This window comes from Cryptotermes secundus, unplaced genomic scaffold (genome assembly GCF_002891405.2).
Source record: "Cryptotermes secundus unplaced genomic scaffold, Csec_1.0 scaffold117, whole genome shotgun sequence".
NCBI lineage: Eukaryota > Metazoa > Arthropoda > Insecta > Blattodea > Kalotermitidae > Cryptotermes > Cryptotermes secundus.
The window spans coordinates 2,912,153-2,939,700 of NW_019737981.1; the positions used below are offsets into that span (position 1 = coordinate 2,912,153).

Below are 27,548 nucleotides of genomic sequence, written 5' to 3' on the forward strand. Positions count from 1 at the left end.
AGGCAACCTGTTAATTCTTTCAGAATACAGTAGGTCATGTGATCAAACACAGTTGGGCTTTAGTCCTACATTGCTTGCGTGCATTTAAATTGTCATTAAATCAAAAACTCTCATGCAGCTCCGAATTACATTCCAGATTCTGAGAAGCACCGATCACTCTAGCTGGACTACATATAAGACCTTTTATTAAAAAACGTATCTCTTACCCTTACTACTGAAATATTACAGCAGTCCTAAGACTCTCATTTAGGCCATGTTACAATATACTGCTAACAAATGAAGTGTCAGACCCGCCACATGTAATGAAAATGTCACTGGAATTCAGTCAGATAGCAACTTGCAGCTGGAAACTCGCACGAAACACAGCTATACACAAGTTTCCCTCACTGTCCAAAGATGTCAGTACTCCATATAATTAGACTGCAGAAATTCTATGCTGCATATTTAAGTGGAGTTAAATCCTTTTATCCTAGGATTTGTTATTATTTTGTGTGGGTGCGAAACAAAATATCTTTACTTCAAGGAAAATGCATAAGCTACAAATGCTTGAAAATAAAATTGTCAGGGAAATATTTTGATTGACGGTGCCATCGCTCAAGCGGTTAGTCCCTGGTTTCCCACCGCGGCGGCCCGGGTTCGATCCCGAGTCTGGTCAAGTGGGATTCGTGGTGGACAAAGTGGCGCTGGGGCGGGTTTTCTCCGAGTACTTCGGTTTCCCCTGTCAATTTTCATTCCACAAAATTTTCCATCATCCTAATCACCCGGTGCAGGCTACAATAGGCCAATCATTGGCCGCCGTGCCGAGTGAATCCAGCTGGACTCCATCCCCCCACTAAGCGAATTTAAAAATATTTTTTGATTACATTAATTTAGGGTATTGCATACCGACAAACGTTATCATTTATAGGGGTTGGATAATATTGTTCGGAGAGTGAAATCCTGGCAACTACAATGAGCTGAGTGGGGATTAAGAGGGAAGAATTATGCCTAATTTAAGAAGGGGAGACATCACAGCAATCATCTACTTGGACGGCTGACATGGAGGTGCGAAGTCAGCATGACTTGGATTGCATAAAAGGGCAGCCTTCAGTTGAATCTGCGAGCTCTGTCACCAGGGCGTTAGTGTCTCATCCTAGGATAGAAGGAGTTTGCTTCTTCTGTTAGCGGTGAACTATAGAAAATACAGTCGAGAATATTTCTACTTTTGGAAAAAATATCACGGAGCTGACAATTGGACTAAATGAAGAAACAGCCAACTTCATGACTGATTTATAAATAATTAATAATGTAATTAATAATTAAACATATAATCTGAGTACTTATTTCTTACTGCTGCAGGATTGATACAGGAAAGCTGCTTTAACGGAGAAACACATTTTATAATAATTTTAATACAAATAGGTGCAAAAAATGAAAGATTTAAATCCATAGGCCTAAACCCTGTTCTAAATTCCGTCCAAATTCTGATTATTTATTTAGTATGTGACAACGAAATGAATTAAAAATATTGTAAACGCTACAATATATTTCAGACAATAGTTGAATAACGTCAATGGCTACCGGTAGCAGCTTAGTCACGTGATGATTCTGCAGTAGAAGAAACATTCATTGTTGCTCTTGAGGATATAAGACTAGGCAGTTAAGAGCAAACAATTAGCAGCTTAATTGTTGCTAAAATACTTGACCTTTAAAGACTTATGGTCTATGCATCGACAAAAAATTTTTGTTCCCTGTTACTTTTATCCATACTGAGATGTTTCTAAGAAGCAGAAAGAAGAGAGATTTATGAAGTAAAAAGGAGCGCAGCCCACAGGAGTAATGGCTCAAAATGCGTGAGACATGAATATAATGGTGCTTCTAAAAGACATTTTACTTAAAAAGAAGTATGAAACGTCTGCTTTCAAAAACAGAGGCGAGTTAGCTACTGTGGAATGCTATATATCTGCTGCTGCAAACATTTTCTGCTAGAAACGGTTTTTCCCGACTGCTTCATGTCTTGCTTCGCTACAGAAACTTTATGGTACGTCCACAGCAAATGTTATTCATTACGAAATTATTTGACGGACATTACATTGTCGATAAAATATGGGATTAGGTTTGCTCAGTTTCCAATAGTATTCCTTTATGTCCACCTCTTTTAATTAAATTTTGTGTTGATATATGCTGCATTAAATTTAGGGGGATTTTTGTCTTGTTTTATATATCCTGTAAATTGTAAAAAATTCAAATTTCTCAAACACTTTTCATTTTACAAACAAAAATCGAAACTTGCCCCTGTTCGTGAGCACCATTGGATGGGCGGGGGGGGGAGAGAGAGAGAGAGAGAAATGTATAGTTGTTTTGAATATTGTCGTATGCAATAGAAGTTGTGCTGATGGCCATTTAATGCCTAGTTAGTTCTAGTTAGTTATGTATCTGCATGGCCAAGACATTATATCGCAATGAACGGGCCGGAGAAACGTGGGCTTTGGAAACCGGTTATTTTTACGCCCCTGCAGTACGTGGACTGGATCACTGGCTGTCACCATTTGCTAAGAAAATAACGTAAAATGAAGAAGCGGGAAGACGTAGGGAGGGCGGAAACTGTAATTGCATTAGTTCATAGAGAGCTTTACACAAGTTTTCGAATTTGATATCATGCAGCGCCATAAAAATAGATTCGTTCCCCTTCAGGCATTTCAGAATATTAATTTTAGTGCTGTTAAAGAAAATGAGCTTAAAAGTTAGCTAAGGTGACGGGTCACAGTTGGCCTGTAGCACTGATTATCAGGCAAGAGAATTAAATCAGCATCAATCAGGCCTTGCTCTCAGCACTGTGGGTTTCTTCTCGCTACTGCATGGAATCATGAGGCATGTGGTGATGAAAGTACGTTAGTGAAACTTGATTTTAATAGGGGGAATCTTAACTGGATTAAGTAACGCTACAGCAACAAAACTATTACCAATGGTAATCAATAATAAAACTTGTATGATATTCATAGCATTATAATTCTTAGCAAGTAGAAGTAATCTCTTCGCAACAAAACCTTACGTTACGAGCCCTCACCTTGCTGCCGTCGTGTTTAATTTCAAATAAATTATATATATTTAGTTGTGGACTTACCATTATATAATAATACATTGTAAATATTTCCCGACATGAGCACCTCCGATTTCTGATTCTCTCTTATTTCGTCTTTATAAAATATTTTTTTCTAAGCAAAAATGTTGCAATATGAACTATTCTTTGGTAGAAATCTCTTAAATATATAAAGCACACTCTTTTCTTCGTAGGATCTCTTTGTCTTGTTGATTGGTGTTTATGTAGTTTTTCTGAGTTACGTCAGCTCTAGTAACGGTTGAGTTTATAATTTATACACGAAACCCTCGGTTCTTCATGTACCCTGTCGTCAACAGTCAACACCTCGGCACCATATGTACAGAAGGAACGTTCTCACACGTGACCGTCTTAATATTGTACCAAGAGTTCAGTGAAGTGTGGATAAAAACTGCAGTCGGCACTTTGTGTCCTGTCAGGAGCTCATTCACTTTAAGTTCTCGTGCAGCGTGCGACATCAAGCTGCCAATATATAATTCGTGAATATGATTTCTAAATTGCTCCCTGAAAAAGAATTAAAGCATATTTGCCTGATATCTTAAGACGAATCAACAACAATGAAATTCACGTGAACTGTGGTACTCTGTTCTTCTTAGAAAAATGTTATTTATTATAGTAAGTTGCTGTCCTCTTATCAAGGAACTTACTCAGGTTTCCGTTCCTTAAAAATAAATCAGATAAAAATTAAGCTGCTTACGGAATGTGTCAGTACAAGTGGCTGCCTGGAACGAGAGAACGGAATACACAAGGGAGAAACAGTGGGAAGAAACTATGAACTATTTGAGATGGAAAATTTCTGGCTTTTCAACGAAGAGGGGTATGGAATGATTAATTCTGGGAGCCATTGATTTCTTGTGCAAGTGTACTTGCAGCAAGAACCGGAAATTAATAGGCCTGTTTAAACCTGAACGTGCTGTTTTCTATTTAAAGAAACTTCCCTCTCGCTGTATATTTTTATGGTTACATGAATTTTATTGCGGAAATAGCATCAACTGTGAGGAGATGGCGTTTCTTTCAGTGACAAATACGAAATAAATATAGACGGAAACAAGTGAGACGGAGCGATATATTAATATGCCATGCTTGAAGTGAAGGGGACCAACGCCGAAGTTGTTCAAGTAGCTTTATAAGCCCTCCTTTTGCTGTATATATTTGCTTATTGCAACATATTTTTCATAAGATGTTATTTCACTCTTTTATGAATTCTGAACAACCCGTAGAGTTTCTAGCATAATGTAGTCAAGTCACAAAATTAATTCATAATCAGTAATTTTATAAATATACATAAAGTGCATAATGCGGGATGTCTCAAACCACAGATTTTAGTGATCTGCGTTAATACTTTTGGGATCACCTTTTTAAATATAACATGAAATATTTATGAACAGGATTTGTAGACTGCGAAATGTATTCACACATTTTTTCATCCAGATTAGACCATTTTAGACTATATAATTTCTATTTAAATTAAAAAGTAACTTAGTATTAGTGCAATGAAACGAACAGGTTTAATTCAGATCCACAATCTTCCATTCTAACAGTACCCCAATGCTCCATTTTTAGGTCAATGGATTCAAACGCCGTATGATAAATCAGCATTTTTGGACTGATGTTCAGCACACCGCTGTCAGTTCACGTTTTATTTTATGTTACTTTTCCAATTATGTTCTATTCCTTTGTCTTTCTACTAAGAAAATAGTAGAAAATTTTTAAAACTAGGATTTTTTTTGTTTATCGTTTCTTCATGAAAACTTAATAGCATTCTATTAATTTTTTTATGGAATATATGTTTTATGTTCTCTTATTCATAGCATCCAATTACGAATACTTCGTAATTGTGTTTAAGAGTACCTCGCATTTTAATCCCACAAAAAAGCGTTAATTTTTATATTATGAATAACTAGTGATAGATTTGTGGACTAATATTTGTACTGTATAACGTACCAGTCTCCAGAAAACGCCGTTGTTTTATCGGTACGTGATTCAGAAAAGATTGGAAACCAATACAGAGTCTAAACAGACAGACATTTCGCTACTTAAAATCTCAACGTACAGAAGAGAGCCGGGGTTACAGTTTCGTTCCCTGTACTGTTATATTCAGTGTAGACGCGGAGACATTGCACAGAGCAGTATCATGCAATCACTTGTCCTCCGGTGTAAATGTGAGGTAGTTCCTTGTGCTGACCAGCAGATGGAAGCGAAGTCGTGGACCCACAGTTGGCAGTGATTGATGAAATGGTGCATCAGGTTGACCGTTACAAATGGATTTATATGTAGCGACCGAGGGCTTTATAGAACTCTTGTAGGCAGGCCAACAGCTGAACAAACGTGGGCCTTTCTTCAGGCACTCCCAACCAGCAGCATGCCATCAATGCGAACCTGGAGAAGCAGATAATTTAGCAACTGTCATCATCGAGCGTGTAATGGACGACAAATTTGCTTCATGAGTATCGAAATATAAGTTCGTTGATCATATTGATATGCACAGTATGATAATAGACATATTCCTTCACTGCCACAGTCGAGAATTTTCGTTGTGCTTTTCTTTTATTAAATCACGAGTGAATTCTTTATCATAAAGTTGTTTCTGTGCTCAATTAATTATGCAGCACGCCATGAAGACGTACTGGAAAGTGGAGGTGAAGCTCCACCATTCTTGAACTCAGCATTAGATGGATGTGAGTGGTCAGCTTCACGTCCGTGTCCTTTTACTTCTGAGAAAATAGTCCCCGGTACCCACTGGACAGGATTCTGTGTGGACCACAGAGGCGGTCTGGGGACGCTGTGAAATAAATAATAATACCTTACCCCTGCTGGGAATCAGCCGTTCAGCTCGTAGCCTGTCGCTATACCGACTGAGCTATCCAAGTTCGTAGTTCGTTATCATGTTAGTGCGAAAAGTATGCCATGAACGAGATATGCTTCATATGTACTAAACAATGAGCTCCCTTGTAATCATACTGATGCTAAGAATGTAGCATGGTAGAGATAATCATTTCACTGTCATTCTGGAGGATGTTTGGTGACACTTTTCTGAATGACAGACGGGCACATTTCTGATCATGCTGACTCTGAAGTACATGATACAATGAATCGTCCATTCACCTTAGCCTCGAACACTTTCGATTGAAAGTCTATATCCCACAAACCCGATTTGAAAATGTGACAGTTGAAATGGTGGCGCTCCCTATTCAAGTGTTAACAACTACGAATATTTCTGATAAGGATCACTGCAAGGAAGTGCCTGCAGGGTTTAGACCGATTCTTGCGTAACTGTGGGAAGCGCAAAGAATGAAGTTGCAAACTGTGTTACTTACAGTTCGTCGGGGCAGTTGACTGGTTGTGCGAGGCGGTAGCCGTCACGAAGATAGGCCGCCATCTCAAACGGATCCACTTCCAAGTACGGCTGTTGCGCAAGCGTGGTTAATTCCCACAGCAGAACTCCGAAAGACCACTACAACAGGTAAGAACATCCGCAGATATTCAGCTACTAAATTTATTTTCTGAGATAAAGTCCAAGGCGGTTAGTCGCTGGGTTCCCACCGCGACGGCCCGGGTTCGATCCCGGGTCTGGTCAAGTGGGATTTGTGGTGGAAAAAATGGAAGTGGAGCAGGTTTTCTCCGAGTACTTCGGTTTCTCCTGCCAATCTTCATTCCACCAATTGCTCCACAATCACCCTCACCTATCATCTGGGGCTGGTACAATAGGCCAGAAGTGGCCGCAGTACAAGGGATTTAGTCCCACCTCGCTAGCAATAAAAATAGTAGTTCCACCCACTAGCAATAAAAAAGTAATAATAGTCCCACCCCACTATAAATAAAATATTTTCTTGCTACGGTAATCGAATAGCCCATGTGCCAAATGTTGTTAACGAATTTAACTTTACTGACGTGATGAGCATTATTTTTTATTGCTAGTGGGGTGGGACCAAGTCCCTTGCACTGAGACCAATTCTGGCCTATTGTACCAGACCCAGATGATAGGTAAGGGTGATTTTGGAGCAATTGGTGGAATGAAGATTGGCAGGGGAAACCGAAGTACTCGGAGAAAACCTGCCCCAGCGCCACTTTTTCTAACACAAATCCCACTTGATCAGACCCGAGATCGAACCCGGGCCGCCGCGATGGGAAGCCAACGACTAACCGCTTGAGCTATGGCGCGGCCTTGGACTTTATCTATCTTCCGTTATACTATAGAATAGAAAACACGACCTTTCGGAAACTGGATCTGTTTCCGTCAAGCGAAGGTGGAAGAAAATATCTATTCAATTGGGCCCCTTAGAAAGAGCTAATCTCAACCAAGTGTCTTCTCCCCCCTTCACTTGAAGACGAAAACATCCAATTTTCGAAACATCATGTTTTCTATTCTCTAGAATATCGGACTATGGAAAGTCCAAAAAACCCAGTAATTCTGTGTGTTATATACCATCTCCTCGTTGGTGTCACCACCTTACCGTGGTGAGGGGGTTTGAGTATGCCAAGGACCCTGAGAGCTATACCAGCGGTAGCGTAGCTACTGGCATGGCCTCCCTTGCTGGACAGGTCAAGGGGAGGGCATCAGACGAAGAGAGACACCAAAAACCAAAAACTGATGCCGGAAGCAGCGTCATCAACAGCGACTTGAAGCACAGAGCAAATGATGCTCGAGATGGTTCAAGTTCGTATAGCAACAGGCGTGACCAGAGTGGTTTGAACGGCTGTTGTACTGCGATGTGGAAAGCAAATGGAAAAACTACCACATTATCACTTTTCCTGGATAGTCCCTTTCCAAAAACAGAGATACCATGTATGCGACCAGAAGACGAGGAAAAAGACGTAAGAAGATGCTGGATGACCTTGGGGACAGAAGAGAATATTTTTATTTGAAGGAGAAAGCTTGTTTTCGAACAAGTTAGCGAATCCGAATGGAATTCGACTGTACTCTACACCGCGAAGGCAGTGCAATCGGTGCAAACTGGGCTACGGACTGGGCAGCCGGGATTCGATTCTCTGCTGGAACTCTCCGCTGTTTTAGTCCCTATGGAATGCAATGGTTACTTGTCTCCGTACACAGTGTTAACGTGTCTGTAGCCTCAACTTCATTTACAGTTTTAGCTTCGCGCCCCCATGTCTGGGGTTGTTCCTACGGCAATAAGGAGACTGGATTGTAAAGCTGTCAACTCTGACTTAGAGAATACGCGGATCCTTGCCTTCTCCGTCTTTCGACACTCACCACATCCGAGGCGCCCGTGAACTGCTTGTGTTGGAGGCTCTCTATGGCCAGCCACTTAATGGGTCGGTTCTCATTGTCGCCAAGGCAGTAGTAGTCTGTCGGGAACAGGTCACGTGACAGGGCGTTGTCTGTTACGCGCACCCGCAATTTCTCATCCACCCTGAAACAAATTCAGTCCCGGTAAGGGAAGTCTCAGTCTAAATCTCGCATACCTACTTGTCACATAAAATATGTAGGGTGTGACACTTGGTTTGACGTTAAGGGAGGAAGATATAATGAGGGTATTTGAGAACAGGGTGCTGAGGAGAATATTTGGGCCAAAGAGGGATGAAGTGATAGGAGGCTGGAGAACACTGCATAATGAGGAGCGTCATAAATTTTACTCTTCTCAAGTATAATTAGAATGATCAAGTCAAGGCGGATGAGAGGGGAAGGGTATGTAGCAGGATTTGAAAGAAAATGAATGCCTATAGGATTTTGTGGGAGAGCGAGAAGCAAAGAGACCACTAGGAAGACCTAGACGTAGGTGGATGGATAATATTAAAATGGGTCTTAGGTAGGATGGGGTAGTATGGACTGGATTGACCTGGCTCAAGATAGGTACTAGTGGAGGTCTCTTGTGAATGTGGTAATGAACCTTCGGGTTCCATAAAATGTTGGGAAATTCTTGGGTAACTACATAACTGGCGGCTTCTCAACAAGGGATTAGATCCATGGACGTAGTTAGACTGTTACATTAAATGCGATATATGTTTGTTCCTGTATCAGTAAATAACCAACAATTGGCTGTACTCGGGAATTGCAACTACATTACTTTCGGTAGATTTCCAGTTCAGTTATTTCCCACAGAAACGGCTTTCCTGGTTGAGATTTTGGTTGGTTTCCTCGGATCTACTGGCTAATGTTTGGGTGTTTATCTTAAGTAGACTGTGACCTCCTTCTGGATGCTTGCCTACCCCCATTCATGCTTGTTTTTATATCTTATTCAACGCTGTGTGTAATTTCTGTAACTGAAAAGTCATAAAGAAACTTAACAACTAACGAACAACCAATTGTTATAAAATTGTATGAGGTTTAATCCTCCAGAACACCAAATGGACCATGCCAAAGGCGAAGCTTTTAATACTTGCTCCTTCATATTATTGTGTCAAATCTCTTCCACTGCCCACCCCATAAAGTCCTTTCGGTGAGGGAGTGATATTTTCTTATTTACATTCTATGAACTTCCATGATGGTAATGCGTTTTCAGAACACTGCACAGGAGGGGTTTTATGGATTACAACTCCAAGCTCTTTTGTTCCCAAACACATCTATAGAAACCACCCTCCAACCGCTCAAAACCGAAACCTCTCCCGTTTATCGATGTCTGATTGATGATCCGTTACTGCAAATAACATCAGAGAACATTTATCGTGAGGGATGAACTTTATAAGAATATTAACCATTAATGCAGGAAGAATATGAAGCTAACACATGAGGCTGAAGTCCATCTCAAAGATTCCTTTTGAGTTTATTAATTTAATACGCATAGAAATAAAATCCGTTATATATATTTATAGACTAGGAAACAAAATAAAAAAGGTAAAGTTGTCCCTGTGCTTAACTAATTAAGCACTACGCCATGAAGACATATGGGAGAGTAGATGTATAGAACAGAGTTTTCTTGCCCCGGGGTAAGATTCCCCGGTACTCATTGGATAGGAGGTTGGGTGGGCCCCAGTTTCAGTCTGTACGACATGGAGAAATGAAAATTCTTGCCCCACTTCGACTTGAAATCCGATCCCCTCTTTGTCCAACCCGTAGGAAAGAGGACTCAAGGAAAGTATATAAAAAAAAGGTACAACAGTAGAATGGTGAAAGAAGATAGCAATGAAAGAAAGAAATATAAAGGAAAATAACATGGAAATGGACGAAGAGAAAGAGACTATAGAAGATAGAAGATAGAAGATAGAAGATAGGGGGCATCAAGTACCTCCGGAAGGTTGGTAACTATGTACGAAACTACACGGTGTCATAACCCAGAAGCTCTCAACCTAAAACCAGTTAGGAACCGCGGGAAGTTTGGAACTCCTTAGTTATTGATTATGGCTTCCGTGGTGATTGAGTATTGTCCATTACATGTGTCTGAATTATGATTTACAGTGATCCACAGCTGTCTGTACATCATTTCACATTGTTTCAACCTCCTATTTTTGTATCTTTTTCTTTCGAGCTGGTGTCCTGCCACTGAACAGAAGTTCCCTTCTCCTATCTGAACGACATTTTTCTCAGTATTTAGTGACTAGTAGCAAGAACATGTGATTTTGAGGGTTAGTGGATAATTTCAATTTTCTTATTATCTGTTGTTTTTAATTATCCGAGCTACTTCCCTCTCCATTTTTCGGACAATCCAGATTAAGTACTTAAGTACTTGTACTTAGCATAACAATGCTGTCGCTTTCGCTTCCTTTCGATTAATTATCTCGAAAGCTACGAGCTTCATAGAAAAAATGTATTGAACGTAAAATGTGTATTCCAGATGTCTGTACAACGTCTGTTGGAAACGTTTTGTGCTCCGAAAAAAATTGCAAAATTCAGCTAAAATGCTCCCAGAAACGCATGCAGGCATTTCTGTAGTGTCTGTTACAATTATTAAAACAAAGCATAAGTTTCTGTAAAACTTCCAAATATCTAATATAATGAAATAAATTTCAGCAGTTCTCGAGTTTTTACGTTCCAGTAGATAGACGGACAAACAGACAAATATACAGAAGATAACAGGTGTTTTTGTACCTTGTCGTTGCGAATATATTAAAAAGGGAAATATGAGACAAGACACACCTCACATTGACGCCTCGAAGTGTAAAAATCAGGGGTTTTGTCCGTTCGTAGAATTTAATTTCCCTGGAGACGTCTTTTAAATATTAGCTGAACCTTAAAACAGCCCTGTATTTGCTTAAAAGCCTCAAAATGAAGCTACACACACAGGAACGATACATTTATTTAATAAGTAAATTTTGACAGAAACAAGGATCTGTGTTTGCATACTTAAAATACGCCTAACTGTCTTTAGGGTTTAATGACACGCCAGGGACAAATATATCCCGAAATTTATGGTTACGTACATTTTTTTTTCATTTTCTTTATGTCTGCATAATTTATTCCTGACTATTATTTTCACTTTTTATTATCATTCCCAGGTGCAAGAAATTTGTAAAATTTTCAAATGATTTATCGCAGTTCTTACATTAAATGTTAACTCTTGTATTTTGGTGAGTAGACAAGAAAAAGATTATGAGTGTAAAAATTGAATATAAAGTAAATTGTCTCGAGTTATATATTAACAGTTGGCAATAGTTTGGTATACTTGTCTGATGCACCAAAACTTACACGCAGTTACGCGTGGCCAAGTCTTTGTGACAAATCCTCTGACTGTGAAGAAACAGCATGGCTAGAACCACTTGTATCGCCATGTCCACGATGTCTTGAGTGAGTAGAGTATATTGCTCCTCCCCCCTCTGGTGACAGTTGTGTAGGAACCTGAAACAGTGTCACTGTATGTAAGAATATATACAAGTTTCACAATTCATATGTAAAAATGCTGGTTACAATAATCCTTGTATTACTTTCAGTTTAAAACATATTTGAAATTTTGTCATCATCAGATAGTGCGACATAGTGCAATTACGTCGTAATTACAAATTTACTGGATTCTGTTGCCAACATACAGCGGGAACTGAAATTCCCATACAGGAGTTATCATTGAACACACGGGATTTTCTTTGGTTAAGGTCGGATCCTCAATGTATGACGCAAAAAACGTAAAACGTAAAGAAAGGTAAATCTATCCCTGTAGCAGGCCGTGGAGGCCCGTATGGTTGCGAGACTTCGAGGTTCCCATATTTTCTAGATAATAGACGGCACACATGTTGGTGAGGTTGTGAGTAAGGACACTCCGACCGCCGTTTACACCCCAGGAAGATTCCTAGTACTCATTTCTGTTATAGGCTGAGTCAACCCCAGGGCCATAGTGCGTTGGAAGGATTATGTCAAATGAAAACATCCAATGACCTCCTCGGGAATCGAACCAACGACCTTCCGGCTTGTAGCATGGTGCCTCAAACGCATGCCGTGCGTCGTACCGTCGGAAATATTTCAGACAGAGTGTGGACATATATATATCTCATTATCACAAATTCAGCAAGCTTCAATATATGCATCCATGTCGTGGTTCGTTGATGTGATGTCTTGCCACACCATATCGACACTAGAGGGTAGGAGGTTTAGAATGAGGTAGCAGAATAATGAAGACTTAGATGGAAGCATTCGTGGCGCATTAAATCCGTGTGGCAGCACTGAAATCCCTCGGGAGTACTTCGTGTACCAGCCGAGAATAGAAGTAGTGCCCACCAGAATACAGTTCAGGCGCGTTAGCTCTGTAGCTAACCTGTCCAGTCATATACACTTGCATCTTACGTCAGTATCGTGTTCCTGTCTCTCTTCCACACGACGACGGCAGTTAGGTTATGCATGGGCAGCGCCATAGCTCAAGCTGGCTTCCCACCGCGGGGGCCCGGGTTCGATCCCGGGTCTGGTCAAGTGGGATTTGTGGTGGACAAAGTGGCGCTGGGGTAGGTTTTCTGCGAGTACTTCGGTTTTCCCTGCCAATTTTCATTCCACCAATCGCTCCACAATCACCCTCACATATCATCTGGGGCTGGTACAATAGGCCAGAAGTGGCCGCAGTGCAAGGGGCTTAGTCCCACCCCACTAGCAATAAAAGAAGGTTACGAAAAGTACACATTTATCAGCCCGTTGCGTAATTTATGTATGCTTTAGGGCGGCCGCACACCAACTGCGTCTAGACAAGCATCAAGACATGAGACAAAAGACGCAGTCTTGTTTCATTCGTGATTCGTCAGCATGAAGCTGACGTTAGCATTACGATTCCGACCGGTATACGGCGGTTTTCATAATCTCATTCATTTCAACGAAGCTGACGTCACCATCATGACTCAGACTGCTGTGCGGTGGTTTTTATAATCTCATTAGTTTCAACTGTGTTCCTTTCTTTGCGCCATGTCACAGACATCGTGTCTTCACTTTTACATGTTTTGACGCATCCCGGTGTGCGACCTACGTTAGATTTACCGGCTTGTCTTATCTGAAATAGATTCCTGGTTAACCGGCATGAATAGAGAATTGGGTTGTGTCTGTTATATTAATCTGCCTGCTGCATGGTAAACACTGCTGTATTAGTCAAAACAACGTGTTCTGCCTTTAGTTCCTGCTTCATCTTCTTCTTACGTGACATAGTGGATTTATGACTGAAAGATTTCGGTTGTACCGAAAGGTGGCCACAAAGTTAGCTAGCATCTGCTGTAAAGGGACCTTGCGAGCAGGGGTGACAGTGAAGGGTACTCATGTATGCATCGATACTTTGTTTCTGAAGTAACTTTAAAATAATAGGAAGTTTTCCTTGAATTGGAACTTCATAACTTGAACTCTTCCCCAAGTATAATTAGAATGATGAAGTCAGGGAGGGTGAGATGGGCAGGTCATGGGGGAAAGAGGAATGTGTATAGGATTTTCGTGAGAAAGCCGGAAGGAAAGAGACTACAAGAAGACTTAAGGTTCGGCCACACAGAGCGCTACGCTATGTTCGCTACGTACGCTACGTACTCTGTGTACACTCTGCGACCCAGGTAACATAGGGAACATAGCGTACGTAGCCTACGAAATTCTGTGTGGCCAGTCACATTGGCAATAAAGGGAGATATTTTTCTGTTCGTATAGCGAACATAGCGTACGTAGCGCTCTGTGGCCGAACCTTTGGACATAGGTGGGAGGATAATATGGATCTTAGAGAGATTCGCTTAGTTGGGGGTGGAGTCCAACTGAGTCCATTCGGTACGGCGGCCACTGATTGGCCTATTGTAGCCTGTCCCGGGTGATTATGATGATGGAGAATTCGGTGGAATGAGGATTAGCAGGGGAAACCAAAGTACTCGGAGAAAACCTGCCCCAGCGCCACTTTGTCCACCACAAATCCCACTTGACCAGATCCTGGATCGAACCAGGGCCGCCGCGGTGGGAAGCCAGCGACTAACCGCTTGAGCTTTGGCGCGGCCTGATCTTAGAGAGATAGGATTGAGTGATGTGGACTGCATTGATCTGGTTCAGGATAGGTACCGCTGGAGGGCTCTTGTGAACACAGTAATGAACCTTCGGGTTCCATGTAATGTCGGGAAATTCTTGGGTATCTACGCAACTGGCGGTTTCTCAAGAAGGGCTCAGCTCCTTGGAGTTAGTTAATCAGTGTATTTGAAATGTTTTGCGGTTCTATGATAACTCCGGATGCTTGGACGGCGGAAAGCGGAAAGTTTACTTAATTCAAGAACGCGGGCTTATATCTTGTACATGTAGAATAAACTCCTGACTTTAATATGGAATTATAAAATAGTGCATGCTTACTCACTTTTGTCGTTTAATTTTGAAACATGTAATAACTAGATACTGCTTTAGCGTAAAATAAGTAGTTTAAATATAGAATGTATGATTTCCTAGACGACCCATAATCTTTTTTATTGACTGACTACTGGTTTACTTCAAGTCAATATTTGAACTGCCAGATTAGGTAACATTGAATGGTACGATGATTTGTGACTAATGAATTGAAAGGGTATGAAATGAATTATTTTTGGCCTATTTTGAAGTACTAACCTAGACTTTGTATGGAAAACCTGGTTAAATCTAAAGGTAGTTGCTTTCCTAATCGAGATTTGAACCCATAAGCTCCAGAATTCTTAGCAGAATATCTTTCACCCTAAGATGGAAAAAGTAAATAAGTAATTAAAGTAGTTACCAGATATCCCAATAAAAAATCGAACGTTACAATTAAGTAGCATCTCTGCTTTATGTTCGCGAGACACGGAGTTCGAATGACGGCTCGGAGGATGATTATACCGACTGAGTTTTTGTTGTGGCTTTCCTCAGTCCTTATAGGTAAATTATGGTATAGTACCTTAAATTATGCTATGCCCGCGCCTTTCCACATCATCTTAAAATCCATATTTAGTAATGATCATGTCCATCTTAACGAGGACTGTTTTTTAAGATAAGCCATTTTGAGAAAAACAATGGAATTTCATGTAAAGGTGTTATATTTATATGATAAAAACCAAAATTTAATACGCGGTGCATATTTTAATGTTTCGAGAGAAATATAATACGTAAAATATAAGGACCAGTGATGGAATATAATACACGTATATGGAGGATAAGACACAATGAAGAGATAAACACACTACTGAAAGGAGAAAATATAGTAATATTTATCAAATCACAAAGAATAAGATGGTTGGGACACGCCGAAAGAATGGAAGATAATGCAGTGCCAAAGAGAATGTTAAAAGGAAGGCTATTTTTTAAAAAGAAGAAAAAGAAGACACCAGGATAAGTTGGCTAAACAATGTTGATAACGACCTGAAGAAAATTAAGGTGAAAGGATGGAAAGAGAAGATGAGGAATAGAGAGGAGTGGAAACTGGTTGGTTATAGAGGAGGGCAAGGGTCACTCAGGGCTTTAGCACCGAGCGGTAGGTAAGTAGGTATTTTAGTGTAGAAACCCAGTATTAGATTTAATTGAAATGCGTTTAAATGATTTCGGAGGTGGAACGCACTTATGTAGCATGTTGTCTCTCATATTACTTCTGAAACAACAGATTTATATCTGCAACAAATGAATGTTACGACTATTGAAGTCATAACAATATTGAAATAACAAAGACCTCGTTTTGAAATTTCTACTCCGACGAAGCAGACATTTCCAGGTTAATCTGATTTTTAATTGAATAAGCGTACGTATTTATATTGCCAACCGGCATGGGAAAGAAGAAAGGAAACGAACATTTTGAGTGAACGTATGAATCCTATCCTGGCCTTACCTTTTCAGGTTTCCCTTGTTTGAGTATGGATATACGAGAAGTGGTTGCTTCAAGTTGTCAAGACCGGCAGCGAGAACAGGCAGAACGTTCTTGTGCAAGAGTCCATGGAGCATGGTACCCTCTGCCAACATCAGTGACACCTGTAGCTTCGAAGCTTGGTCTGTAACACGGATAACGGAGGTTAGTGTCGGCTGATAGCAGTGTATATATTTGCAATATAGTGTTTCTCAAATTATGTGCCGCCACATTAAATTTTGAGTTGAAGAATATATCACAGTGATTTATAAAGTGTGGTAATAGCAGTGAGATATTATTCAGATTTGTGTTGTGATTTCGTCGGCACGTGATGGCTCTGAAGAACCCCAGTTTCACGTTCAGTTTTGCTGGTGAGTTTTGAAGTTATAAGATTACTTTAGCATTAATCTTGCTAGCTTTTGAAAGTAAGATTTGAGGTTCTCATGGCGGTTACTATGAAGAATAGTATAAATATCTGTTCTGGTTTATAGATATAATCTATTAAAGTTTTGAATGTAACTCAAACGTCATAATAAGGTTTTGCTGTATTAAATTGTTATGCCTCGATACAGAAAGTTCAGTCAGATGATATTCCTGCTTTTTAATTGAGAGTTTTAGAGTTATATTTGTATAACTTTCATATTTTCCCTATATTGTTTTTGCATTTTTCAGAATAACCACTTTTATACCCAATATTTTATTTCCATGCCACTGCCGTAATTAATTCTTGAAATAGTTACTATAGGATTCTGACGATGGTGTATAACACACTGATATGTTGGGATTTTGGACTTTATCCATCGTCCTGGTTTTTNAAATGTTTATTAGCTGGTTCTTTGGTCTGTTAAATCTTTCTATGAATTGTATTGCATTGAAATCATATGAATGAAATCCGTGGCAAAGAGGGAAGAATAATTTGACCAAGCACACATACCCTTGCCCCTAGGTAATGAGTGGTACAGTCTGTAGCCAGGTGTGATAAGTTGAGAAGGATTGGCCTAATTCCAACATTCTCTGTGCCAAGGGACTTACTTGCTTATGGAGCTGAGTCGTTGAGGAGAAGCCAAATCTGCAGCTACTCAAGAATTTCCTAGCATTTTATGGAACCCGAAGGTTGATTACAGTGTTCACAAGAGCCCTCCACCGGTCCCTATCCTGAGCCAGATCAATCCAATCCATGCCATCCCATCCCATCCCATCCTATCTCTCTAAGATCCATTTTAATAATGTCCCCCCACCTACGCCTTGGTCTTCCCAGTGGTCTCTTCCCTTCTGGCTTTCCCACCAATATCCTATATGCATTCCTCGTATCCCCCATTCGTGCTACATGCCCTGCCCACCTCATCGTCCTTGACTTGACCATTCTAATTACACTTGGAGACGAGTACAAGTTATGAAGCTCCTCATTATGCAGTTTTCCCCAACCTCCTGCCACTTCATCACTCTTCGGTCCAAATATTCTCCTCAACACCTGTTCTCAAATATCCTCAGTCTATGTTCCTCCCTTAATGTCAGAGACCAAGTTTCACACCCATACAGAACCACAGACAAAATTATAGTTTTTTATATTCTAATTTTTATGTTTTTGTACTTCAGACGAGAAGACAAAAGATTCTGGACTGAATGGTAGCAAGCATTACCCGAGTGCAATCTCCTCATAATTTCCTTATGAATCAGGTTTTGATTTGTTATCGTCGTTCCCAAATATCTGAACTGTCACATTTTCAAAGTATCTGTTTTTTATCGTTATGTCATGATTTTACCCTGCATTTTGTTGACGAGACAGCAACATATACTTAGTTTTCTCTGAGTTTACTTTTAGACCAACCTCCTTATTTGCGTCAGTTAAAGTTATTGTGTTTTTCTTTATGGTATCTATATTATCACCCAGTAGATTCACATCATCGGCATATACCGATAACAGTTGATGTGTCCCGTTTAATTTCAGTCCTACCTGGTTTTCCTGGACCTTCCTAATGGCATATTCTAAAGCAGAGCTGAAAAGGAGTGCAAATAAAGCATCTCCTTGTTTTGGACCATTCTGGATAGGAAATGTATCAGACAAATGTTTACCTATACTCACTTTACTATAAGTTTCGTTTAAACACATTTTAATCAGCGTAACTAGTTTCATGGGTATCCCAAACTCTATCAGAATATTGTACATCTGAATCATAGGCTTTCTTGAAGTTTATGAATAGCTGAAGTACTGTCTCACTGTAGTCCCATTTTTTTCTCTAGTATCTGACGAGTACAAAAGATCTGATCCCACACTGATGATCCCCAATAATTTCATCTATGTATGAACTTAACCTTGAGAGAAGAATATTGGATAAAAATTCTGTATGAAGTTGATAGCAATGATATCCCATGATAATTACTACAGTCATTTTTATCACCCTTCTTGTGAACTGGTACAATGATAGATTCCTTCCACTGATCAGGCAATTTTTCCTTACGCCAAATAGAAGTAGTTAGCTTACGGATCTGTAGCCAGGATCTCTGACTACTAGACCACGGAGGCAGTCCTTTTGAAGTATCACCACAAGAAGAAGTAGAGGTGTGTAAGTGGGAGAGCGCATCAAGGAAACTGGCAACTGCAACGCAACCGCAATTTCCGAGATTTATCATCATCCTGAGTTGAACAAATGCTACTGAATGGAACAGCGCAAATTGAGGAAACTGCATTATCATTTCCTCAATTTACGCTGCTCGATCCATTAACATGTGTTCAACTCAGGCTGATAACAATGCTCGTAAATTGCGGTTGCGTTGCAGTTGCCAGTTTCCTTGGTGTGCTCTCCCCCCAAGACTTAGTGTTCAAGGAGGGCAACCGTTCCAGTCTGGCCTCCATCTGACGCCCAAAATCTTCTCATTGCGTGCATAGAGCCCTGTTGCTGCAATGAGACGCTGCTCCATCTTGCTGAAAATTTTAAACTTCGTTTTGTTATATATGCATCAAGGCGAATTCATTTAACATAAGATAAGTGTTTCCAGCGGCAGCATTTAAATTATTTGAGTGAAATTCGAGATTGTACCTCGGGCCTGATAGGAAGTGTGGATAGTATGGGCTGCGTTTTTATGTCGAATTGCTATAGTTAAACAAGTGCGATTATAAACAGAGTGTGGCGTCGGCGCCCTTGAGACACACGCACACAGAAAAGAGGGCCAGCTCACGGATTTATTTTATGAGAACTGTGTCGCTCACCGGACACCGTTTTGATGAGCACGTCTGTATGGGTTCCCGTGTCTTCATCCGCGTATTCGCCCCTATAAACCCTTCCGAACGTTCCTTCGTGCAGAAGGGTATGAGGCGTGATAGTTCTGCATGGCGTCGCTAGGTCGCGCAGACGACTCGCAGGATCTTGCAGACGTGGGTCATGCAGCGTAACCTGTTGGTAGAGAAAGCAACGATTGGCTGGAGCAGATTATGCAAAAGTTAGGCTGCCAACAGGGGAACCTGAGTCTCAGGATTGCGCATGCGTGGAGTGAACGGGCTCCCCACAGACTCTTGAACGCTTAACAATTATTGTACATGTATGAAAACGGAAGAATAAAAAGACAAAAAAACAGAAACAAGAGGACTAGGAGGAAAAGTGAGGAAGAATGTGAAGAAGAAACAAGACAATGAATATATGAAGAAAGTCTAGGAAGATCTAGGAGAGGGATAAGAAAGAGGAAAGCGCATAAGACAAGAAGAATACTTCATCGGTATAGCGACTAGACTTCGGACTGGACGACCGAGGATTGGGGGTTCGATTTCCGGCAGGGGCAATAGATTTTTCTTCTATATAATGTCCAGACTCAAAGGAAAAGGAACAGTGGTATTGTGATGGCAACTTGGAATGTAAGCACAATGTTACAACCCGGAGAGATGCAAGAAGTAGCCCAGTAAATGATACGCTATTAAAAGGAAGGCTGTATTCCAGAAGAAGATGATCCAGGATGAGATGGCTCGACGATGTTGAGAACGACCTGAAGAAGATGAAGGAGAAAGGCTGGATAGAGAAGATGAGGAATAGAGAGCAGTGGAGGCTGGTTGTAGAGGAGGCCAAGGCTCACCCATGGCTGTAGCGCCGAGTGGTAGGTAGGTAGGTAGGTAATGTCCACACCGACTCTGGGGCCCAGCCAGCTTTCTAAACAATGGGTATAGGGAGGTGTTTCCTCGGGGGTGAAGCGTCTATGGCGTGGATATGAGCACTCACTTCGACCTAGTGCTAAGGTTAAGAATAGTGAAGCTATACCTCGATTCCCCTCATACGTCTTCATGTCGTTGGGCTTCATTCATTAAAACCAGGGATAAAGTTATGTTACGTTACATTACATTACGTTACTACCTCCAGCCTCTGATCTCTTGGGAAAGGGAGAAATTTGTCATTATTTATAGAGTTGAATGCAGTGGAATTTCTCTATAATTAATACACTCTGTAATGTTGTTCTGTTTATAAATGTTTACGGTACTAATATACCTTCCATTTCTGCGACAATTGTTGCGCATTCGAAACACGTACATGTATGAATCTCAGAACGTAGTGTTTTACCTTTACCTTGCATCACTTCTGTAATTATTGGATTAATCTGGAGATCCATATTTTTTAAACTTTTCAATAGAAGAGTTTGCCCCTCTAGTACTAGGTTAACTTGCACGTAGTTCAGTCTGCTTAACATCATTACGCCCAGCAGCTACTTAACAGCAGAGAGAAGTACTTACTACACAGATTCAAAACATTCTGCAAATTTGTAAGTACATGACCTTTCCCATCTTTCACTAAGTTAGCTCTAGGTTGGTATCCCTTCTTAAGTTTCGGTTATGTTGCTGGGTAAAGGTATCTGGTATTTTTATTATTATTTCTTTTATTTCATTCATTTTGTTTTTAAAATAAAAAAAGAACTCCGTGGCCTTCAGTCCGCAAGCGAACTATACCGACCGAGCGACCGCCGCTTGTCGGCAAAGTTAGTGTCAACTATTGCGGATAGAGGCTGTCGCGTGGTCAGCGCAACGAATCCACACGGCCGTTAATCTTGGGTTTCTGTTTCTTCTTAATTGTTACTTAAAGTGTTGAACTTAACACCATTTCGCTTTTTGAGATTAAATCTTTTCAGTATCAATTTTTGCTTTATTCTTTTACTTACTATGGGTTTCCCTTACCTCTTCCATATAGGGACGACTGCCACAGCTACCATCTCATATTCGAGAATGCCTTGTTTATCTACAAGACAATAACGGTAATCGGTATGACTGTTCTTTCCGTCAGAAGAAGTCAAAGTGTAGGGACTACCTTTTATATGTTGCGATGTGGGAATATCTCGATGAGTTTTTGTCGTGTCAAGATTTACTGCCCTAAGCCGATTATGGTTATACTGCTAAATGCATGTGAACTCTTAATCTCGACTGTCACTTTAAAAACATCTTCTCTTCTTACGTTGCATTGCAACCTCCAAACATGTTCTTCAAGTTGTGTTTAAGGAATTTATGTAATACACAATCTAGTTTCCTCATAAAGGTAGCAAATAATTACACTTCGTCATGTTTCAGAAGCGTTCCGCTCAAATAGTTGGGTAACTGGTTGGCGGAACTCGTTTTTCTTAACTTGACTTGGCACCCTAAAAGTCATACTTACCCGAGTGGCTCTCTTACTTACTTACTCATGGAGCTGAGCCCTTCTTGAGGAGCCGCCAGTTCTGCAGCTACTCAAGAACTTATCAGCATTTTATGGAACCCGAAAGTTCATCACCGTGTTCACAAGAGCCCTCCACTGGTCCCTATCCTCAGCCAGATCAACCAATCTATGCCATCTCATCGTATCTTATCTCTCTAAGATCCGTTTTAATATGGTCCACCCACCTACGCCTTGGTCTTCTCAGTGGTCTTTCTCCTTCTGGCTTCCCACCAATATCCTATATGCATTCATTTTCTCCCCCATTCGTGCTACATGCCCTGCCCACTGCCCACTTCATCCTCCTTGACTTCATCATTCTAATTATACTTGGAGAAGAATACAAGTTACGAAGCTCCTCATTATGCGTTTTTCTCCAACCTCCTGTCACTTCATCTCTCTTCGGTCCAAACATTCTTCTCAACACCCTGTTCTCAAACACCCTCGGTCTATGTTCCTTAATATCCGAGACCAAGTTTCACACCCATACAGAACCACAGGCAGAGTGGCTCTCTTAGCGTAACAAAATGGAGAATGTAACCTCAAAGACAAGGGAGTGAGAAGCTGGCGCGCTCTAACCCTTCATTATACAAATAACTGGCGCTACTGAAACTTAAAACTGTGCCTGTTGTGTACCTTCTCTTTGGGTTTATGATCCGGCAATTTTCGTTCTGTCTCTGTCAGGGAAATGTACTTCGCACTAAGCAGAACACATAATAAGATTAGGTATGTCTGCCAGTAATATTGGATGAGATGGGTTGGACATGTTGCACGTGTAAGAGAATGTGATTAGGAAAACTCTGAAGAAAAACCACTTGTGAGATTTAGGCATAGATGGAAAATAATGCATTGAAACATATCTTGAAGAATTTGGTTGTGATATGGACTGAACTCAGCTAGGTGTGGTCCAGTGGCGTGTCCTTGTGAACACGATGAACATTCAGGTTCCATGTAAGGCAGAGAATTGCTTGTCTAGTACCCGATGGATTATCTACCTGTACGACAAAGAGAATAATGGGCTCAAGGAAATCACATTTCGAGTGTGAACTTGTCTAGAAGTGCCCTGATCTGTCGAACTGACTGCATGGATACCGGGTAGACAGTCACCCCAAGCAGCGAAAGTTTTATGTAGAATAAAGTACCTGCTTAGTAAGTACTGTACTTTGTTTCGATGACTCAGATGAGCTTAATTCTTTCTAAGGGACCCGACAGAGTAGGTGTCTTCCCTCCTCAGCCTAGGATGGAAACAGATTCAATTTCTGAAACGTCGTGTTTTATAGTTTCGAGAGTACAGGACGGTGGACAGAGTCAAAAATCCCTGGAATTCTGAGCTTCATCACATTGTTCAGAATAGTCCGCAATGGATTCTGTCTTGAAGATTAGTCGTCTGGTCTGGTAGACAGTTAGCTCTAATCTTGAAAATGGAGACAGCGAGTTCTTTAGACACGTTGGAAAACATCTACCAGACTATACGACGTCACATGATAGACAGTAATCTTCATAGCCAATGCCGTAAGAATCTCATTCATATAAATCCAGTTCATGTGCTTACACATTGTTACTTTGCGGTTCCCCATATTGTTATTTGCACTTTAGTCTTCCATGTGTGTTCTTCACTTCAGGTTCGGGCTCGAAAAATGTATATGCACTTCTCATCTTCCCCACACATGCTACATACTCCGCCCATCTTAGCCTTGATTTGTTCAGCCCAGTAACGTATGGTGAGAATAAATATTATGCGGCTTCTCATTACACAGTTTTCTCTATTCTCTTGTTTCATTATCTCATCTAGTTCTAAATATTTCCCTCTGGATTTTGTTCTCACACTCTCACAGTCGAAACAACTGCAGCTACAAAGAAAATAACAGTAATAATAAAAACAAAAACCTTCCGGTTGTATGTTGTTGTATACTGAGAGGCCTGAGCCGTTTTCTCCGATTTTACTACAACATTCTTACAGATTATAAAATGAAAAAATCAGTTTGATTGTCAGATATTTCCCTTCACTCTCACATGAAATAAAATCATTTTTTTTCTTGAGAAACTTGGAGTATCTCTTGCTTTGTAATATAATTCTCGCCGCCATAAACGAGATATTTGCTGTTACATCACCCTCCAATCAATTCCCCCCTTTCCTGTACGTAATGATGACTTTATGGCACAAAGCAATATACTTGTAGACCCTAATGCTACTTTGACTTGTATTTTTATGACCTCTTCCCTCAAGAGGCCGACGTCATCTGCAAACACATACATACCCTCCCTCCAACTTCGCCCTTCGTTGATTATTCCCTTTGTCTTTGTTTTACGACACCTCTTTATTCAAGTGCCTTATGATGCAGCTTTTTCAGAAGGATAGCTATTTATTTTCCTTCCTCTCTTCCTTCTGTCATGCTTGCTCGACTTGCAGGAGTCTTTATAAAATGCATTTGTATGTGTACAGTATGTATATCTCTAAACATCAGCTTGGGATGTACCAGGCAACTCTTGTGTTCTTCCGATGTCCTTATGAGTGTCCTGTCAACGAGATAGATTGAGATTTTGTGTCTTCAGCCATCAGCAGACTGTGCCGGTCATTTTCTGGTTCAGATGTTTGACTGACTGCTGTAATGTGTTTATCCGTTAACACAAATCTTGTTGGTACAGATTCCGTAATTGGCCTCCATTTGGCTTCCGCTACGGCAGTCCAGGCATCGTCACTTTGCCCCCTGCATTTGTGAAATCCTTGTCTCTGTTTCACTTGCTGAGAACGGGATAGGCATCGAACCTAGCTTAATTAGAAAACATAACTTTATTTGATTTAAAGGTCCGTTTCAGACATTTCTGACACAATCCATTCCGGTGAATCGACCATTAAAATGTGAAGGAACAGCAACAGCAACAACAGTTGCAACAACAACAATTCAGTTCGTCTTTTTATTTACGTTCTTACTAAAGAACCCAAATGCCAGTTATAAAATAAGCACGAGCAAAGATTCAAACCGCCGGTCATGGTAACCGAGCGGTCTAAGGCGTGCATTGTCTTCGCTCGCTCGGAAGCCGGGATCGTGGGTTCGAATCCCACCCAGGGCATGGATGTTTATTTTGTGTGTGTGCGTTTTTCTGTGTTTGTGTACAGGTAGAGGCCTTGCGAGAGCTGATCACCCGCCCTATGAGTCCTACCGAATGTGTAAAATCTAGAAAAACCGAAGTGAACGGAGAAGTACATGGAGGTAGGTCAAGGCCCACTGGGGCCCTAGAGCCAAGGAAAAAAATAAGATGCAAACCAACAAATATATATACACACACACAAAGACAAAAATAAAACGGAGCGACTTAAACAGTAATAAATATTCAGTAATTACAATTACGCCAGCCATTTTTTTCCTTGGCACTACAGCCCCATTGGGCCTAGGCCTACCTCCATAATAATGATAATTCAGTCATATATTATTTATATGTTGAGCCAACAGCCACAAGGCCAATTACAGACACAGCACAGTGTAGATAAAAGTAGGTATATACTGGACAATCACAATATGAAGTCAAAGACTAATTAAAGGTCAACATTGGAGGAAAATACATTAATGCATATAAAGAAACAAACAAACAAAATAATAATGATAACAATAATGCTGTTCATTCAGTAAAGTGCTAATCTGAGGGGAGCACTGCATGGGGAAAAATACTACAGTAGATCGGAAGGTTTAGGCAAACATTAGAAGAAACAGAACATGACAGAGAAGAAGAAAAAAAAGCACAGTTAGGCATAACAAGAGAGTAGGAACAAAATGAAATGAATTGACCGAACAGTTTAATAATGTCAGTTAACGAAATGCGTTTTCTGTTAAAAGTATCTCTTTCTGCTTAGTTTAATAATGTCAGTTAACGAAATGCGTTTTCTGTTAAAAGTATCTCTTTCTGCTTTTCACAATGCCTCACGTCATGGGAATCTGTTTCTAGGTACACGTCGGAGCTACTTTGCCAGAGTATCGGAAATATGTCTAAGGATTTCTTTGAAGATCTTCAAAAAATTTCGAATACTTCAGCATGCTCAACAAGGATTTAAAACGGGTGGCAGTGGAAGCCACAATCATATGTTTGTAACTAGTTCTCCAAAGACTTCATCTAATGCATCAGTTCAGTTGTCTGCAGTTTGTATGTTGTTGCATTATCTTGCATAAAACGTCAGTACGATTTTTCTTCGTCATTCAGTTGATCGAAAAGAGGCGACTGTCAGTCTGAGAGAACGTTCGGAATTTACTGTTTCGTAAAAAACACGGTTCCAGTTGTTGTCCATGCATTAATTGCACATCAAACAGAAATTTAAAATCATATAATGATATTTCATGAAGAGCATAAGGATTTTCTATGTCCCAATATCTATTTGTTTTTGGTTGTTTACGTGACCACTTAAAGGGAGCCACTCCTCGCCGGAATAGAACTAAGTTCTATGTCAGGAATTCCAGTGAATGCCGACTCCTGAAACCACTTATAGTACCGAATTCCTGCTTCGCGATATAGAGGCCGAGACCTATGTACGAGTGTAAAAAAAAGTAAAGCTGTCCCTGTAACAGGCCGTGGAGACCCATACGGTTGGGAGACGTTGAGGATCCCACATTATCTAGACCAGGGGTCTCCAAACTTTTCGAACAGCGGGCCACATTAGGTTATTCAGCACTTTCAACGGGCCGGATAAAATGAGAAATTAATAACTCTAGGTATATGAGTTTTATTGAAAGAACAGGATTTCATAAACTAAATACAAAGTACGTGAGAATAAATTATCGTATATTAATGACGACAGTAGCAGCAAATGCTCATATTTTCATCACAAATTATAATAAAACAATTAATGTGAATGATGGAACTCTTTTTGCATTCTTAAAATCTGATTAAATTGAGGTTCAAATTTTGAAACGCTAATCACAAGTAGCGACTTTAAATGTTCATCGGATAAATTTGCCCTGTATTTCGACTTGATGTACTTCATCTGGGAAAAAGTTTGTTCACACAGATATGTCGTCCCAAAAATGGAGATAAATTTACAACCAAATTTCTTTAAATTTGGAAATTGCTGAGTTCAGAAATTTATAAAATTCAATCAAATTTCCTTGTATTTGTCTTTAATATGATAATTTTCCTGAAGTTCAATAATTTCCATTTGAATTTGACTTGGGACATCTGCAACATCACAGTCAAACGGATTTTGAAACAATCTAATTTCCTGAGAACTGGAATCCAAATCAGCAAATCGCTTCCGAAATTGTTCTTTCAAGCCTGAAATGACTAAATTTGCAAACAAGGAAGGAAATTCTGCTTCACCCTTCTTATGCAACTCTGCACAGTATAGCATATGAACAAAGTTCCAAATTTTCACTTGACTTTCCAGAAGTATCAACTTTGCTCTGAATGCCTTGATAAGTGCAAATAAATCACATACTAAGTTATTTTCACCTTGCAACTTTAAATTCAAATGGTTCATATGGTTCACCAAATCAGCAAAAAATGCTAATTTCCAAAGCCACTTGGTATCTGATAAAAGTGATTCGTGATGGTTTTTCTCGCTAAGAAATATATCAGTTCCATGCCTGAGCTGAAAGAAACGCGAAATAACCTTTCCACAGCTAAGCCATCGAACTACAGTATAATATGTCAGGTCAA

The 27,548-nt window shown here is 40.3% G+C and overlaps 2 protein-coding genes across 3 annotated transcripts in view; one reads left to right on the plus strand and one right to left on the minus strand.

Annotated features, from left to right (window-relative positions):
• Positions 1-3,843: 3,843 nt before the first annotated feature.
• Positions 3,844-27,548, minus strand: part of LOC111870520 (tyrosine-protein kinase Dnt) — a 293,680-nt gene continuing 269,975 nt past the window's right edge. Inside the window, exons 9-14 of the mRNA XM_023862873.2 lie at positions 19,457-19,640; positions 16,234-16,393; positions 11,679-11,828; positions 8,310-8,469; positions 6,415-6,551; positions 3,844-5,476 (exon numbers count right to left, since the gene is read on the minus strand). Coding sequence (XP_023718641.1) covers positions 5,365-5,476; positions 6,415-6,551; positions 8,310-8,469; positions 11,679-11,828; positions 16,234-16,393; positions 19,457-19,640 — 903 coding nt within the window. The 3' untranslated portion in view covers positions 3,844-5,364. The remainder of the gene's footprint in view (positions 5,477-6,414; positions 6,552-8,309; positions 8,470-11,678; positions 11,829-16,233; positions 16,394-19,456; positions 19,641-27,548) is intronic.
• The window catches only part of LOC111870535 (protein SERAC1), a 474,375-nt gene continuing 463,216 nt past the window's right edge, over positions 16,390-27,548 (plus strand). The window contains exon 1 of one of the 2 annotated variants that reach the window (XM_033753882.1): positions 16,390-16,619. The gene's annotated coding sequence lies outside the window, so the exon portion shown is untranslated. The remainder of the gene's footprint in view (positions 16,620-27,548) is intronic. The other variant, XM_033753888.1, reaches the window with a different exon arrangement.